The sequence below is a fragment of the Marmota flaviventris genome, chromosome 8 (genome assembly GCF_047511675.1).
Source record: "Marmota flaviventris isolate mMarFla1 chromosome 8, mMarFla1.hap1, whole genome shotgun sequence".
NCBI lineage: Eukaryota > Metazoa > Chordata > Mammalia > Rodentia > Sciuridae > Marmota > Marmota flaviventris.
The window spans coordinates 64,855,525-64,874,834 of NC_092505.1; the positions used below are offsets into that span (position 1 = coordinate 64,855,525).

Below are 19,310 nucleotides of genomic sequence, written 5' to 3' on the forward strand. Positions count from 1 at the left end.
TTTTGTCTATTAAAAATAATACAGCTATGAACATTCATGTATAAGTTTTTGTGTGACCATATGCTTTTAAATCTCTTGGGTATATACCTAGGAATAGAATTGCTGGGTCATGTGGTAGCTGCTTGTTCAACTGTTTGATGCATTGCCAAACTGTTTTCCTGAGTGCCTATATCATTTTACATTCCCATCAGTAAACATATGAGGATTCCAATTTCTCCACATCTGTCACTGCTTATTGTTTTTTATTATAGCAATCCTAATGGTATGAGATGATATCTCATTGTGATTTTCGTTGGTACTTCCCTAGGGATTGCTTAAATTGAGCCGCTTTTCAGGTGCTTATTGGCCTTCTGTAGTATCTTTTTTGGAGAAATGTTTATTCAAGTCTTATGCCCATTTTAAATTATTTAAAAATTTTTTTTTTTTTGTAATGGAGTTATAAGAATTCTTGATATATTTTGAATATACATCCTTTATCAGTGTTATGGTTTGGATCTTAAATGTCCTGCAAAGGCCCATTTGCTAAAGGCTTTGTTACCAGCCAGTGGTGCTATTGGGAGGTGGTGGAACCTTTAGAGAATATTACTTAGTAGAAGAAAGTTAGGTAGTTGTTGGGGAGAGGGTGTTTTTCACAGCAGCAGAAAGCTAACACAATCAGATACAATAATTTGCAAATATTTTCTCCATTCTGTCGTTTGTCTTTTTACTTTACTTTCTTAAAGGATTGTGCCTCTGTGCATAAAATTTTTAAATTTTGATGCTGTCTAATTTGGTTTTTTTAGTTGCTTATACTTTTAGTGCCATAGCTAAGAAACCATTGCTTAACTGGAGTTCCACAAATATTTATGCTTATGATTTCTTTTTTTTAATATTTATTTTTTAGTTTTAGGTGGACACATATCTTTATTTTATTTTTATGTGGTGCTGAGAATCGAACCCAGTGCCTCACGCATGCTAGGCAAGCGCACTACCACTTGAGTCACATCCCCAACCGCTTATGATTTCTAAGAGTTTTATAGTTTTAGCTTTTACATTTAAATGTGATTCATTTTAAACTAAATTTTTATATGATATGAAGTAGTGGGATAGCTTATTCTTTTTTTATATGAATATTCAGTTGTCCCGACACCATTTATTGAACTGATTATTCATTCCCCATTGAATTGTCCTGGCACTCTTATTGGAAAATAAACTGACAATGAATGTAAGTTTGTTTTGGACTTTTAGTTCTATTCTATATCTTTTAAAGTGATATTTATGTCTCTGCTACTTACTGTGAACTTTACAGTTGGATAACTCTGTTCCTTAGTTTTCTCTCTATAAAATAAGTAATAAACAGTTAAGTACTTCATGGAGTTACTTAGTTTTCTCTCTATAAAATAAGTAATAAACAGTTAAGTACTTCATGGAGTTACTGTGAGGATTAAAAAAGATACTATGTGTAAGATACTATACTTAGCATAGTATCTGGCTTATAAGAAATAATCTGTGATAGCTGATGCCAATATTACTACTGTTACAATTATCATCATCATCACCATCATCATGCATTTAAAAAATTTGATATTATTCCTAGATGTCATTGGTCAGAGTGAACCGTTACTGTCCCCGGGGAAGTGGAAGAAAAACACTGAAAGTGAAGAAGAAGAAAACTTCAGTGAAGCAAGAATGGGATGTAAGTCTAGGTGGGATAATAAATAATATAATGTTACTCTGGAGGAATAGACACGATGACAAGGGTCTAGCCTCTCAGAACCATGTTTTGAATGGGGCTCAGTATTTAATATGGTAGAAGAAGTTTCTAGGCATGTTGTATCCTTGATTTTAGAGGAAAAAGCAAAATTCTTTGGGATACTCATGTCCAAGCTCTTTTAAAGAATTATAATTTTCATGAGGCATAAAGTATTTTTTAAAAAAGTCCCTTCTCCTCCACTTTGAGAACTCATTGCTCTAAGGCAACTCTGATTAACCTGTGTCACTGAAGTCTATGAATTTTTTAAATTTTGGTACTTTTTTTAGATTAGCCTTTAATAACCAGTGATACCATAATTATGTGGGTGGCACTTTGGACTGAAAACGTGGGTGAACCTGGCTCTCTTACCCCTTGATTTATTTGTTGCATACCCAGAGGGTAGTCAGATTCAGTACAAGATTCTCTTAAGTACCTGGAACATATGAATCCTGGCTTCTAATCTGAGTATTACCTGGTATTATCTTTTGCAGCTTGATACTTAGGTATGGACATTAGACTTTAGGTACCTTTACTTTCCATTGTGGAGAGTAACTAGTCAGAGACTAGTTTGGATCTCAGGGATTTTATTTTGGATTTGGAATATTCTGGATAACACTGACTGCCTTAGTCAGATATTTTGGGCAGATCTGATTGGCTAAATAGTTATAAGTGTTGTCTCCTTCAGAGTAGTTACTTTGGGAGGTTCAGGATTTATTCATTATGTAACTATTGGTCAAAAATTGAATCAAAACCTATCATTTGAAATTGTGTCAAGAACCTTCCTTGTTTATGCTTTTGTTATCTCCAGTGCTGGAAAAATTTTATTTTTTGGAGGTAGACTGCACTTGGAAAATAGTCATAGATCTTTTGGAGTGAATGGGGAGAGATCAAACTAATTAATAGAATTTTGATAAGAATAGCAAAACATTTTCTGAAATGGCTTATAATTAGATTTAAAGCAATTTCAAAAGAAAATAGTTCTAAGCAATAGTAGTACTGGTAAAATGATATTTTCCCCCATGAAAGCTAATTCTAAGCATGTCACTTTTTTGTATGCCTGAATTTTACTAGGATTATTAAAAATAGTTGTACCTCTCTGCATCAATGTGTAAGGAATAACAGTTTTTGCCTTAAAAAATCCTTGATCTAAATACAAATCATGGTCAAAAAATTTAGTTTTGAATATATTGGAAATTATTTTGGTTCAGTTTTCTTAGTATATCCCACCATTTAGAAGTGAAACTCAGCCAGTGATAGTGGTACACTCCCATAATCCCAGGACCTCTGGAGGCTGAAGCAGAATGATTACAAGTTCAAGGCCAATCAAGGTCAATTTAGCAAGATCCTGTCTCCAAATAAAAGATAAGAAGGGGTAGGGATGGAGCCTAGTGGTAGAGGGCCCATGGATTCAATCCCCAGTACTGGGAGAAAAAAAAAAGTAAAATTTTAAATTGTTTTTATTTTCTGCCTTGTTAAATCTGTGACAAAATGACTGATGTCATTTTGGAAAGTGCCAAATTTCAGGACTGCTATTTAGAGCTGTGCATCACATCATTCAAGGGGTTGCTATTAACATGGACTAGGATATTCATGATACTTCCTGGAGTTGTGCAGTGAGATAACCCTGCCATGTTGGTTTAATGCCTTTTATATAGGTCACTGTTTTCATATTTTATAAGGTTATGCAATGCCTATACATTTCATCTCTTATTGTAATAATTTCTATATTTAAGATATTTGAAGATTACAATTTTAGTTAAATTTACTCATTTTGAATATATATTATCCTTGTTTATTCCTTGTTTTAATGTAACTGAGTACTTATCTTCTGTAAGACATCTAAAATTGGCCTGTTACTTTCTATAACACTGTAAATAATGTGTTAATTTTATATTGAGAATACTGGTTTCTAGAAAGAAAGAATTTTTGGTATTAGCGTTTTGAATCAATTTTCAGCCATCAGAACCTAGTAAATGTTAATATTTTATAAGAAAAAATTTTTTTTTAAAGTGTCTTTTTTTTTTTTTTGGCAGAATACTGTGAATGATCTAACAGTTCATCGGGCAACTCCTGAAGATCTGGTAAGTTTAATATCAAAAACAAAGTCAGTTGTCATTGTTTCATTTGGTATTTGATTTCTGACCTTCAAACTGGAAACCATAGTGACTTCTTAGGTGTTGTTCAGTTATATTTAATTTTTCTTATGCCTGTATAAAATAAAAAACATATCTTCTGGACTCTTGATTTTACCTAGTTACGTCAATTAATCTTAGAATTTCATTAGATAGATTTGTTTTGCACTTCAAATATCTCTAGTCTAAAATTGCCCTGTATACATCTCTTTTCCTATATGTCGATATCTTCAGCATTATTTATTACTATTTCATTATACAAAAATATTGATCTATCAGTATAATAATTTATCCCTTGAATATGCCATGCTCATATTTCTACATTTGAGCTATAATTCATGCTATTGTCCTTACTTTAACAGTTTCCCCATTTTCTTTTCCACCTGTCTAAATCTTGCTTTGCTTCTTTATCCTAGTTCAAATCCTACCATTTTCTTTTTTGTGAAATTTCTATTATAGGTGTTTTTGTCATTTCAGAATGAATTTTTTTAAAAAAATATTTTTTTAGTTGTGGATGGACACAATACCTTTATTTTATTTATTTATTTTTTTAATGTCCTCAGGATTGAACCCAGTGCCTCACACATGCTAGGCAAGTGCTCTATCACTGAGCGACAACTCTAGCCCCTAAAAAATTAATTATTTTTAATTGACATAACAATTGTACATATTTGTAGGGTTGTTTGACTTGATACACATATGTAAATTAGGGTAAACATCTATCTCTTCAAGCATTTATCATTTCTTTGTGGTGAATATATTCAGATTTCTTCTTTAGATTTTTTTGAAATATACATTTTCTTTATCTGTAGTCCCCTTAATGTGCAATATACTGTAGGTTTTTAAAAATGGATTTATTGAGATAAAATTTACATAGCAAAAAATTTACTCTTTGAAAGTGTAAAGTTCAGTGATTTTTAGTATATTCACAGAATTGTGCATCCATCATCACTATCTAATTTCAGAATGTTATCATCATTCCCCAAGAAAACCATATGCCCATTAAGTCATTCCCTATGCCTATCTCCTTCCATTCTGTGTCAATGACTCATCTGCTCTCTGTGAATTTGCCTATTGTGGAGTTTTCTTATAAGTGGAATACCATATATGACTTTTTGTGTTTAGTTTCTTTTTCTCAGCATATTTTTTTTTCCTCAAGATTGATACATGTTGTAGCATGTATATGTACTCCATTCCTTATTATTACTGAATAATATTTCATTGTATGGATATACCATATTTTATTCATTCATCAGTTGGTAAACATTTGCATTGTTTTTTGTTTTTGGCCATTTTGCTGCTGTTAACATTTGCATACAAATTTTTGTGTGAACTAGGCTGTCAGTTCTTTTGTATACATACCTAGGAATAAAATTTCTGGGTCAGATAATATCTTCATATTTAACTTTCTGAATAACAGCTGAACTGTTTTCCAAAGACACTGTATTATGTTTATTCCACTAGTATGTATGGGGTGTTCAGTTTCTCCACATTATTGTTATTGTCATCTTTTTAATTTTAGTTCTCCTTGGGTATAAAATGCTAGCTCTTTGTGATTTTGATTTACATTTTCCTAGTGAGGAATGATGTTGAAAAGATGATGAATATCCTTTAAAGTGTGTATTGGCCATTTTTAGTTTATTCTTTGGAGAAATATCTGTTCATATCCTTTAGTCAATTTTAAAAGAATTATTTGTGTTTTTATTGTTGAATCATACAATTTCTTTACATATTCTGGATACAAACTCCTTATCCAGATATATGATTTACAGATTTTTTTTTTTTTTAAATTTTTAAATTTTTTATTGTGGGTTGTTCAAAACATTACAAATTTCTTGACATATCATATTCCACACTTTGATTCAAGTGGGTTATGAACTCCCACCTTCACCCCATACACAGATTGCAGAATCACATCAGTTACACATCCATTGATTTACAAATTGCCATGCTAGTGTCTGTTGTGCTCCGCTGCCTTTCCCATCCTCCACCCTCCCCCCTCCCCACCTCTCCCCTCCCCTCCCCTCCTCTCTCTCTACCTCCTCCACTGTATAACCCTGAGGGTCTCCTTCCATTACCATGCAATTTCCCTTCTCTCTCCCTTTCCCTCCCACCTCTCATCCCTGTTAAATGTTAATCATCTTCTCCTGCTCTTCGTCCCTACACTGTTCTTAGTTACTCTCCTTATATCAAAGAAGACATTTGGCATTTGTTTTTTAGGGATTGGCTAGCTTCACTTAGCATAATCTGCTCTAATGCCATCCATTTCCCTGTAAATTCTATGATTTTGTCATTTTTTAATGCAGAGTAATACTCCATTGTGTATAAATGCCACATTTTTTTTATCCATTCGTCTATTGAAGGGCATCTAGGTTGGTTCCACAGTCTTGCTATTGTGAACTGTGCTGCTATGAACATCGATGTAGCAGTGTCCCTGTAGCATGCTCTTTTTAGGTCTTTAGGGAAGAGACCAAGAAGGGGAATAGCTGGGTCAAATGGTGGCTCCATTCCCAGCTTTCCAAGAAATCTCCATACTGCTTTCCAAATTGGCTGCACCAATCTGCAGTCCCACCAGCAATGTACAAGTGTACCCTTTTCCCCACATCCTCGCCAGCACTTGTTGTTGTTTGACTTCCTAATGGCTGCCAATCTTACTGGAGTGAGATGGTATCTTAGGGTGGTTTTGATTTGCATTTCTCTGACAGCTAGAGATGTTGAGCATTTTTTCATGTACTTGTTGATTGACTGTATGTCCTCCTCTGAGAAGTGTCTGTTCAGGTCCTTGGCCCATTTGTTGATTGGGTTGTTTGTTCTCTTATTGTCTAATTTTTTGAGTTCTTTGTATACTCTGGATATTAGGGCTCTATCTGAAGTGTGAGGAGTAAAGATTTGTTCCCAGGGTGTAGGCTCCCTATTTACCTCTCTTATTGTTTCTTTTGCTGAGAAAAAACTTTTTAGTTTGAGTAAGTCCCATTTGTTGATTCTAGTTATTAACTTTTGTGCTATGGGTGTCCTATTGAGGAATTTGGAGCCCGACCCCACAGTATGTAGATCGTAGCCAACTTTTTCTTCTATCAGACGGCGCGTCTCTGATTTGATATCAAGCTCCTTGATCCATTTTGAATTCACTTTTGTGCATGGCGAGAGAAAGGGATTCAGTTTCATTTTGTTGCATATGGATTTCCAGTTTTCCCAGCACCATTTGTTGAAGATGCTATCCTTCCTCCATTGCATGCTTTTAGCCCCTTTATCAAATATAAGAAAGTTGTAGTTTTGTGGATTGGTTTCTGTGTCCTCTATTCTGTACCATTGGTCCACCCGTCTGTTTTGGTACCAGTACCATGCTGTTTTTGTTACTATTGCTCTGTAGTATAGTTTGAAGTCTGGTATCGCTATACTGCCTGATTCACACTTCCTGCTTAGCATTGTATTTGCTATTCTGGGTCTTTTATTTTTCCATATGAATTTCATGATTGCTTTCTCTATTTCTACAAGAAATGCCGTTGGGATTTTGATTGGCATTGCATTAAACCTATAGAGAACTTTTGGTAATATCGCCATCTTGATGATGTTAGTTCTGCCTATCCATGAACAGGGTATATTTTTCCATCTTCTAAGATCTTCTTCTATTTCTCTCTTTAGGGTTCTGTAGTTTTCATTGTATAAGTCTTTCACCTCTTTTGTTAGGTTGATTCCCAAGTATTTTATTTTTTTTGAAGATATTTTGAATGGAGTGGTTGTCCTCATTTCCATTTCAGAGGATTTGTCGCTGATATACAGGAATGCCTTTGATTTATGTGTGTTGATTTTATATCCTGCCACTTTGCTGAATTCATTTATTAGCTCTAATAGTTTCTTTGTAGAGCCTTTTGGGTCTGCTAGGTATAGAATCATATCATCTGCAAATAGTGATAATTTAAGTTCTTCTTTTCCTATTTTTATGCCTTTAATTTCTTTCGTCTGTCTAATTGCTCTGGCCAGTGTTTCGAGAACTATGTTGAACAGAAGTGGAGAGAGAGGGCATCCCTGTCTAGTTCCAGATTTTAGAGGGAATGCCTTCAGTTTTTATCCATTCAGAATGATGCTAGCCTGAGGCTTAGCATAGATTGCTTTTACAATATTGAGGTATGTTCCTGTTATCCCTAGTTTTTCTAGAGTTTTGAACATAAAGGGATGCTGTACTTTGTCAAATGCTTTTTCCGCATCTATCGAGATGATCATATGGTTCTTATTTTTAAGTCTATTGATGTGGTGAATAACATTTATTGATTTCCGTATATTGAACCAGCCTTGCATCCCAGGGATGAATCCTACTTGATCATGGTGTACAATTTTTTTGATATGTTTTTGTATCCGATTCGCCAGAATTTTATTGAGGATTTTTGCATCTAGGTTCATTAGAGATATTGGTCTGTAGTTTTCTTTCTTTGAAGTGTCTTTGTCTGGTTTAGGTATCAGGGTGATGTTGGCCTCATAGAATGAATTTGGAAGTTCTCCCTCCTTTTCTATTTCCTGAAGTAGCTTGAAAAGTATTGGTATTAGTTCTTCTTTAAAGGTTTTGTAAAATTCTGCTGTATACCCATCCGGACATGGGCTTTTCTTAGTTGGTAGTCTTTTTATGGTTTCTTCTATTTCCTCAATTGATATTGGTCTGTTTAGGTTTTCTATATCCTCCTGACTCAATCTGGGCAGATCATATGACTTAAGAAATTTATCTATGCCTTCACTATCTTCTAATTTGTTGGAGTATAAGGATTCAAAATAGTTTTTGATTATCTTCTGTATTTCTGAACTGTCTGTTGTGATATTGCCTTTTTCATCCCGTATGCTAGTAATTTGAGTTCTCTCTCTTCTTCTCTTCGCTAGCATCGCTAAGGGTCTGTCGATTTTGTTTATTTTTTCAAAGAACCAACTTTTAGTTTTGTCAATTTTTTCAGTTGTTTCTTTTGTTTCGATTTCATTAATTTCAGCTCTGATTTTAATTATTTCTTGCCTTCTACTTCTTTTGCTGTTGTTTTGCTCTTCTTTTTCAAGGATTTTGAGATGAAGTATGAGATCATTTATTTGTTGGTTTTTTCTTTTTTTAAGGAATGAACTCCAAGCAATGAATTTTCCTCTTAGAACTGCTTTCAGTGTGTCCCATAGATTCCGATATGTTGTGTCTGTGTTTTCATTTATCTCTAAGAATTTTTTAATTTCCTTCTTGATGTCTTCTATAACCCATTGATCATTCAGTAACCTATTGTTCATTCTCCAAGTGATGTATGCTTTTTCCTTCCTTCTTTTATCGTTGATTTTCAGTTTCATTCCATTATGATCAGATAAGATGCATGGTATTATCTCTACTCCTTTATATTGTCTAAGAGTTGCCCTGTGACATAATATATGATCTATTTTTGAGAAGGATCCGTGTGCTGCTGAGAAAAAAGTGTAACTGCTTGATGTTGGGTGGTATATTCTATATATGTCAATTAGGTCTAGGTTATTAATAGTGTTATTGAGTTCTATAGTTTCCTTATTCAACTTTTGTTTGGAAGATCTGTCCAGTGGCAAGAGAGGTGTGTTGAAGTCTCCCATGATTATGGTATGGTGGTCTATTAGACTCTTGAACTTGAGAAGAGTTTGTTTGACGAACATAGCTGCACCATTGTTTGGGGCATAAATATTTATGATTGTTATGTCTTGTGGTGTATGGTTCCCTTAAGCAGTATGTAGTGTCCCTCTTTATCTCTTTTGATTAACTTTGGCTTGAAATCTATTTTATTTGATATGAGTATGGACACTCCTGCTTGTTTCCGAAGTCCATATGAGTGATATGATTTTTCCCAACCTTTCACCTTCAGCCTATGTATGTCTTTTCCTATCAAATGCATCTCCTGTAGGCAGCATATTGTTGGGTCTTGTTTTGTGATCCATTCTACTAGCCTGTGTCTCTTAATTGGTGAGTTTAAGCCATTAACATTTAGGGTTATTATTGAGATATGGGTTGTTCTTCCAGCCATATTTGTTTATTTCTGTTACTAAACATGGTTTGTTTTCCTCTTTGATTATTCCCCCCCCCCCCTTTACTGTCCTACCTCCCACTGTTGGTTTTCATTGTTATTTTCCATTTCCTCTTCCTGTAATGCTTTGGTGAGGATGTTTTGAAGAGATGGTTTTCTAGCTGCGAATTCTTTAAACTTTTGTTTATCGTGGAAGGTTTTAATTTCATCCTCCATCCTGAAGCTTAATTTCGCTGGATATACAATTCTTGGTTGGAACCCATTTTCTTTCAGTGTTTGAAATATGTTATTCCAGGATCTTCTAGCTTTCAGAGTCTGTGTTGAAAGATCAGCTGTTATCCTGATTGGCTTACCCCTAAATGTAATCTGCTTCCTTTCTCTTGTAGCTTTTAAAATTCTCTCCTTATTCTGTAAGTTGGGCATCTTCATTATAATGTGTCTAGGTGTGGATCTCTTATGATTTTGCACATTCGGTGTCCTGTAGGCTTCTAGGATTTGGGATTCTGTCTCATTCTTCAAGTCTGGGAAGTTTTCTTGTATTATTTCATTGAATAGACTTCTCATTCCTTTGGTTTGGAGCTCTGTACCTTCCTGTATCCCAATGACTCTTAAGTTTGGTCTCTTAATGTTATCCCATATTTCTTGGATGTTCTGCTCATGGTTTCTTAACAGTCTTGCTGAGCTGTCTATGTTCTTTTCCAGTTGAAGTACTTTGTCTTCATTGTGTGATGTTCTATCTTCTAAGTGTTCTACTCTGCTGGTAGTATTCTCCATTGAGTTTTTAAGTTGGTTTATTGCTTCCTGCATTTCTAGGATTTCTGTTTGTTTGTTTTTTATAACCTCTATCTCCCTGTATAGTTGATCCTTTGCTTCCTGGATTTGTTTGCGTAATTCGTTGTTGAAGTGATCTTTCATTGTCTAAATTTGCTGTTTAATGTCTTCCTTGATACTCCAGATCATCTGAAGCATGTATATCCTGAATTCTTTATCTGACATTCCATCTGCTGCAGCTGTTACCTCTTCTAAAGTTGCGTTGACCTGCATTGCTTGTGGTCCTTTCTTTCCTTGTCTTTTCATACTGCTTGCGTATCTTTCCTGCAGGTGCGGGCGGCGGCTCTGCTCTCTCCTTATTCCAATTGGGGTTTCGTGGCTACCACGCCGGCAGGTCACTGGGCCTGTTCTGGGAGCTGGCGGCGGCTCTGTTCTGCCCCTGCTCCGATTGGGGTGACGAGTGTACCACGCCGGCAGGCCACCGTGCCTGATCCGCCGGTCGGTTGCAGGTTTGCCTACCCTGCAGGCGCGGGAGGCGGCTCTACTCTGCCCCTACTCCAAATGGGGTGACGTGTCTGTCGTACCGGCAGGCCACTGGGCCTGTCCCGCTGGTCGGTCGCAGATCTGCCCACCTTTCGGGCACGGGTGGAGGCTCTGCTCTGCCCCTACTCCAATTGGGGTGTCGTGACTACCCCGCCTGCAGGACGCTGGGCCTGTTCCTGGCACGGGCGGCGACTCTGCTCTGCCACTACTCCAATTAGGGTGGTGTTTGTACCACGCCGGCAGGCTCCTGGGCCTGATCCGCTGGTCTGTTGTAGGTCTGCCTACCTTGGAGGCGCGGGCGGCGGATCTGCCCTGCCCCTCCTACCACGCCTGCGGACCCCTGGGCCTGATCTGCAGGTTGATCACTGGTCTGCTCACCCTGCGGGCTCGGGTGGCGGTTCCGCTCCGCCCCCACTCCAATTGGGGTCACGTGACCACCACACCGGCAGGGCCTGATCCGGGCGTGGGAGAAGGATCTGCTCTGCCCCTACTCCAGTTGGGGTGACGTGTGTACCACACTGGCAGGCCACTGGGCCTGACCCGCCAGTCTGTCACAGGTCTGTTTACCTTGCAAGCGCGAACGGCGGCTCTGCCCTGCCCCTCCTACCACGCCCATGTACCACTGGGTCGCGGGTCTGCCCACCTTGCGGGTGCGGGTGGCGGCTCCGCTCCGCCCCCTCTCCAATTGGGGTCACGCGGTCACCACGCTGACGAGCCGCTGGGCCTGCTCCGGGCGCTGGCGGCGGCCCGGCTCCTCCCCTCTGGCTCGACGACAAATTGAGGAGACTCGGGTGACTGTGCCTCACCCCCCCTAACAGGAGACCAACTGCTTATGTCACCGCTGGTATTGATGAAGTTCCCTCCTCCGCCGCTTTCTGCAGACATCAGATCTCTGCCATGTTGGTATCCTATGCGAATGGCAGCATTTCGTTCCCCTTGCTGGGCAACCAAAGCACCGGGTGAGTCCTGACCGGCCCTCAGCAGGACCCGGACCGAGAAGCAGTTTCCGCGGGCTAGCCCCGGGCCAGGGAAGTTCCGGGAGCCGGAACTCGGCCGCTCCGTGCTCGGTGTAAGCTCCTATAAGTGTAAGCTCCAAGAAGCAGTTCCCGCGGGCTCAGTTCCGGGAGCCGGAATTCGGCTGCTTAGTGCTTGTTTTATGCTCTGATAGGAGCAGGGTCCAAGAAGCAGCCTCCCCAGGCTCAGCAGCCCTGGGCCAGGGCGGTTCCGGGACGGTTCCGGGAGCCGGAACTCGGCCGCCCCACGCTGGGTGTTCGCTCCGATAAGATCAGGTTCTAAGAAGCACCCAGGCGCTGAACCCTAGCAATCTGTCTGCAAGCCGCAGGCGAATTACAGCCTGAAATTACCTGTTCTATGGCTGAATGAGCTGCGGTCAGTTGAAAACAGGGGTGGTGACGTCAGTTTACCAACATGGTGGCTGCTGGCCTCCTCTGTGGTCTGACCGGTGTGGAGAACCGAGATGGAACGCTTCCTTCCCCCGTCTCGAACCCAGAATTTAGCCCTGAGTACGGTGCTTGCGTGGCTGGCAGAAACTGCAGCGCTGTAACCCTGCGTCTCTATCCCAGCGCGCGCTGCAGACTCTAGCCGCGGGGCGATTTGCTGAATAAGCAGTGTTACCCTCCGTGCGATAAACCTCTCGCGTTTGAGTCCCCGTAGCTGATCCTCGTGCGATGGAAATCCTTCCTCCTGGTTCCGGAGCACCCCACTATTGCTAGAAATTCCTAACAAGATATCCTTTAGCCGTCCTGACTTGTCATACTCCCACACAGTGAAGCAGCACACGGGGGCAATGCACTCCCCTCGCCGCCATCTTCCTTCTCCTCCCAGATTTTTTTTTACTTGTCTTTTTACTTTCTTTTTTTTTAATTTTATTTTTTAGTTGTAGTTGGACACAATATCTTTATTTTATATATTTATTTTTATGTGGTGCTGAGGATCGAACCCAGGGCCTTGCATGTGCTAGGTAGGTGTTCTACCACTGAGTCACAGCCCCAGCCCTTTTTTTACTTTCTTGATGGTGTCCATTAAGCATGAAAGTTTTTAATTTTTATAAAGTCAAATCTATCTATTTTTACTTCTGCCACTTGTACTTTTAGTGTTATATCCAAGAAAACTAACCCATGGTTCATAAAGATTTATCTTTCATTCCAAGAGTTTTATAGTTTTAGCTTTTATAGTTAGGTTTATGATTAATTTTAAGTTTTATATTTTTGTATATGGTGTGAAGGAGGGGTTCAACTTCTTTTTTTTTTACAAGTGATATCCAGTTGCCCAACCACCATTTGTTGAGAAGTCTCTTCTTTTTCCCATTGAATTACCTTGGCAGTCTTGTTGAAAAACCAGTTGTCCATTAGTGGGAGGGTTTATTCTACACTTTCAATTCTATTCCATTAATCTATATGGCTTTCTTTATGCAATATCACAGTTTTGATTACTATAGCATTGTAGTAAATTTGAAGTCTTGGTGTTTGAAATTGCCCAACATTTTTTCTTCTCTGAACTGTGGCTTCACTTATTATCTAAATAAAACAGTGAGTATATGACATCTGTTGCATATCATTTAACCTTATATGGATATACCCAGTCTCTCTAGGCAGATTATTAATGCTTTGGGAGATAGAACGTAATTGTGCTTATCTTTGTAGACCTTGTAGTCTTAATCCTATTAGGTACTCCTTAAGTATTTATTGAGAATAATAGTGATACCCAATTGACTAAACATTTTTAAAAAAATATTTTTCTAGTTGTACATGGTCACAATAACTTTATTTATTTTTATGTGGTGCTAAGGATTGAACCCAGTGCCTCACATATGCGAGGCAAGCACTCTACCGCTGAGCTACAGCCTCTCCCCCTTAACTTTTTTTTTTAATGAAAAATCGCAAACTCAAGTCAAAGTGGAGACAGAAATATAAAGAACTCCTTTGAAACATCAGTTATTAAATTTTTACTGTAGTTGTTTTATTTATCACATTTTCTTCCTTCGCTGAAATATTTTAAAGCAAACTCCAGAGAAAATGTCATTTTATGTCTACATATTGAGCTTGCATTTTAAAAATACAGACTTAAAACATACCAACAGTGCCATTATCATATTCAACAAAAGTAAAAACAATTTTGGAGAAATATTTAGTACATGTTAAAGTTTCTGTAATTGTCTCAAAAAATATTATCTTTGGGTTTGTGTGTGTATATGTGTGTGTGTGTGTGTGAATCAGAATCCTTGCATATTTGTTTGTTAACCTTTTAGTGGACAGATTTCTTATTTACATGGTGAAAACTCAACAATACCTTTTGTTAGATGACATATGAAGTTTATTTACGTTCATAGTCCTGAATGCTAGAGTATTGGTAACGTCAGTTATCTGCTTTTATTCTTTAGCCACCTCAGTGAATTCCTCCCTTTTAATTCTTAAGACTTGTGGCTGCGTATCTCTTCTTCTGCCTGAGGAAATCCAGTTCCCTGGATTTCTGTATTTGCTGTTACTCACTTCCACATGAAACCTTTAGGGCTATAAAAACACTGTTTTACATTGTTCTGGGTCAGTGTGTGTATAAAATATTAGTTTTGACACACTAATTGATATTACCAGCCATTAAATGAGTTCTATTATTTGAAAAACTAGTTTAATGGATAGTCTTATACAAAGGAAGTAGAAATCAGTATTATTTTCACTGTCTTTTTAACTAGGTCTCCTAGTTATAGAGAGCTCCTTTTTTTTTTTTAAGATCATTTTTGAAAATTTAGAGGCCTATGAAAATTTGCTGTGAAATATATATAAACATGCGTATGTTGGACTAGAAAGGATTTAAAAGTGATTGAACAAGACTATGTTGTCCCACTATCCGAATAAGCAAACTCTTTGTTACTGAAAACATTCCTTCATAAATTTTTTCCTTCTATATAGGTACGTCGTCATGAAATACATAAATCGAAGAATAGAGCTTTAGTGCACTGGGAACTCCAAGAAAAAGCTTTGAAGAGAAAATGGAGGAAGCAGAAACTAGAATCTTCAAGTCTTGAGAAAAGAAGATTGTCTATCATGAGAGAGGTAATGCTAAAATGCATTACCTTTAGAATTAGAGGAAAGAGAAAAATAGGTTTCTTTTTCCCTCAACTTGATTGATATTATAGAGACTAGTTATTACTATATCTATATGATCTACATGTAGATTTTTAAAGTAGCAGCAAATGATGATTTGGCAGTTTGAATTCTTGCTCCACAACTTACTAGCTGTGTAACTTTAAGCAATTTATTTACTTTTTTAGCCTGAATTTTCTCATCTATAAAATGCCTTCTTTTGAGATTTTAATGATATAATACTTATATAGTGCTCAGCACAGTCCTTGGTAAATAATTAGTTCCTTTTATATGTAAACTGCTATAGTTATTTTTCTCAGTTCAACAGCAGTGCTGTTAAGTTACTTAGCAAAACAACAAAAAATGAATGCTGTGTCCTTTATGGTTAGTAAACTATAAACCTGTGTGATTCCACACAGGTATTTGGCTTAACCTTTTGCCCAATATAGGGTTTTTGGACAAGTAATCAGATAATATATGGATAAACAATGTGGGAAATAAGAGGAGACTATAACCATAATTTTTTTCTTTTAAATTTGAGCTGAAATCATTGTAAAGAAATGTATATTGTGCTTCTTGTTCAGATTAGAGTCTCTGACACTTAGCTGTCTGGGTAATCTTTCATTGCAGGTGTAAATCACACTGTTTTTTTCAGAAATTTATTAGGGTTTTTAATGAAAAAAGGAAGTCTTCATTTTATACATCATCAGGAAAAATTATACCTACCAAATAAATGTTTCTTGTCCTTGAGAAAAGAACAGTGAATTGAAAAGAGAATGCTCCTTTCCAGATAAATATATTTTGGTGATTTTGGACAAGTTCACACACATTTAAATGTTATATGCTAATTCTCTTCAAAAGTCCTAAAAATACACATCTGACCAGGAAAGAAACCCAGTCCCCCTGAAATGTATCAGACCCTGAGCTTTTGTTTTCCTTCTCCGGTGGCTCCTGCTCATGTCCTAAATTTCTCATATAAGTAATAGATGTGGTAGAAGTAAGGTATTGGAAGTTGAGTGGTGAGAGGATGAATAAGGTTGCTCTGCCTTCTTTTGGTAGTGCAGCTTCCTTCAGTTCTAGTGTAGTGGTTCTGCACATTAGAATTACCATGGTTGAGAAGCTCCATTAAAAAATTATTGCTGTATCTAGAGGCTGAAGTTGTAGTTTAGTGGAAGAGTGCTTGCTTAGAATGTGTGAGGCAGTGGGTTCGATTCTTAGCATTATATATAAATAAATAAAATAAAGATCCATCAACAAGTAAAAAATGTTTAAAAAAATTATTACTGTATCTGGACCTTTTACCCAGAGTGTCTGATTTAGTTGACCTGGAGTGTGATTCCACACAGGTATTTTCTAGACAGTTTGCTGTGTGATTTTAATGCGCTGGAGGGGTTGAAAACCTTTGCTCTTAATGGGATTCACTTGTTTCTCTTCTCTTTAACAACGTATTTTGGAATTTATTTCATATTAATACTTAGAAATCAACATTTTGTGTGTGTGTGTGTGTGTTGCTGAGGATTAAATCTAGGGCCTTGTGCATGCTAGGTAAGCACTCTTCCATGGAGCTACAAAGAGAGCCCTCTAATTTTTCTTTTTAACTCCCAGTAGTGTATAAATATACTAAAGCTTATTTATCATGCTTTTTTGGTGGACACTTAGGTTTTATATTATAATGCAGTGTAAATTTCTGGAACAAAAATCCTTAAAACATAGTCATTTAAACCAAATAAAGATTTATTTCTCTTTTATAAAATAGTTCATTTGTAAATGGTATTTGGTAGGAGACCTGTAGTCCTTCATTACATGACTTCTGTCTTGAGTATAGAATGACTGTTGCAGCTTTCTTCAGTTGTATGCAAGCCAGCAAAGAGAGGAAAAGACAATGTACTCCTTTTACATACCATCCAGAAATGTTAGTATCTGTCCTGGTGGCCAGAAAGTCATTGCATGACCATTCTCACTTGCAAAGATGGTTGGAAATCTACCTATATACTTGCTAAAACTTGGGAGTCCTGCTGTTAAAGCACAAAGCAGAAGAAAGGGTGTTAGTGGATAAGTAGCAATGTATGCCACCCACAGATTGCTTCCTACCTTGCTACTATAAATAATGTAATGAATATTCTTAAGTATGTTTTTGGAGATATATATTTGTAAGATAAATTATTAAGAATTGCTGAGTCAAAGGATAAGTGTATCTTTTATTTCAGTGTTACTAAATTTGTAATGTCTATGTTTAAGGGATGTCATAATATTAAAAAAATTCTCAATAAGAATATTCATGTAGGCTTAATCATTATACACTGAAGCTCTCAGGACCCATCTCCCTGAAACTGGACTCCTAGATTAATATAAATCAATAGGAAAGCTCTTTGGCTAGTATAATCTTAGATTTCATTTACTGTATGATATAATAGGCCATAGGAATCAAGCACAATTAAGGTTCAAATTTAAGAGGAAGGGAGCCTTTCATAAAGCCTTTTATAAATTCCGAAAGTGTAATAAATTCCTAAGTATCTTTGTAATTTCTCAATTTCATCTGGTTTCTGTTACCATGCAATAAAAGGGCTAGGATGAGGAGTTTCCGATAATGTTTTTTCTGGGCTCCTGACTGATCCTTTGAAAATCTAAGATGTACACCACTACTTATAAGTTTAATTTTTTGCTCTGCAAATCCATCTGGAGTATAAATATATACAGATGGGTTTACAGAGATCAGTTTACCTATCAAGAGAATTGTTTTGTGAGAGGAGTGATAAATCTCCAAAGAGCAAAGAAAATCCAGCACATAGATCTTTGGTCATTCAAACCATGTACCCAAGGAGCCTGGTCAGAGGCTAGAAGAAGGGGGTAGAGCAGTAGCTTTACTTGAGACCTCAATTATAACTAGTATCAGTTGCATCTCTGTAATTTCCTTCTGTTTCTTGGTTTTGTTAGATCAGTACTCTCTTTTAAAAAAAATATAGTGAACTCTTAAAAACTTCCATTAGGATTTGATTCCTATCACCACAAAAATAAACAACAACAATAACAAAAAATCTCTTGTCATTAAGAGATAAATTTTTATAATTTTTTCTAGTGTAGTGATAGATTAATAGATCACATTCTTTCCTAAGCTTTTAATTGCATGCACTTGTAAGAGGACTCATCAGTGATAGAAATTTGGTTTATAGGATAATATAATTTACATCATAACAGTAGCTAAAGCTTCTCTAGAGTGCTGCATAAGTTTCCAGTGTGTCTACATCCTTGTAGCATCTCTGTAGGATTGAGGAGGTGTTTGCAACTTGGGAAATTAAGTTTAAAGAGGTTGGATTTTGCTTAGCATTTTTTTGTCTGGGCCTAGAACTCCAGTCTTCCAGCTCCAAATGTGCTCTTGATCTTACCCTTCCAAAGCTTACTCTTTGTGGAAGGAATAAATTCAGGACTTCATTCTTATCAACTGAGCTAGCTGACCTGCTTGGCCACAGCAAGTGAAGAAGGGGAAAAGTAACTTATTTTTCTTTCTGTATCATAAAACTACAACTGAGGTTATATTGTGTAATTATTTCCATGATACAGAAAAATTCTGATAGGAATATTTGTTACCAGATGTTTTGACTTGAGTCAGTGTTGGAAACTAGGTAGCTTCTTAATTTTGAGACTCCTTTCAATTTAAGAATGCCATCTGGTGGTGGTAGATGGAGTTGACTCATTTTTGGCCTGTGGCTTTGCTTGTAATTATGAAAGTTCTGTCCTGGAAAAGCATGTAATCAGAAGCAGGAATGTAATGTGATTTTTTTTTTTTTTTTTAGTTTCCAAATCTTTGGGATTAAAAAAACAACTTTTTTAAAACACAGAGACATCACCTTTTTGTTTAATTCTAACACTCATTTTTTTTTTTTTTTTTTTTTTTATGTAACTCATGACCCAGTGTAGATTATGAAATCATTTAAGTGGTTGAAACACCTCTGAGTTTATGGCTCAAAGATTTTTATATTTGATCTTTTTTTTTCAAATTGTGGATGATAATTTGTTAATGGATTATGAAGTT

At 36.9% G+C, this 19,310-nt stretch overlaps 1 protein-coding gene across 6 annotated transcripts in view; it reads left to right on the top strand.

Annotated features, from left to right (window-relative positions):
* Window positions 1-19,310, top strand: part of LOC114093381 (basic helix-loop-helix domain-containing protein USF3) — a 233,341-nt gene that overhangs the window by 169,771 nt on the left and 44,260 nt on the right. For all 6 annotated transcript variants that reach the window (XM_071615334.1, XM_071615335.1, XM_027936162.2 and 3 more), the window contains 3 exons: window positions 1,577-1,675; window positions 3,766-3,813; window positions 15,107-15,250. In XM_071615334.1, coding sequence (XP_071471435.1) covers window positions 1,577-1,675; window positions 3,766-3,813; window positions 15,107-15,250 — 291 coding nt within the window. The remainder of the gene's footprint in view (window positions 1-1,576; window positions 1,676-3,765; window positions 3,814-15,106; window positions 15,251-19,310) is intronic.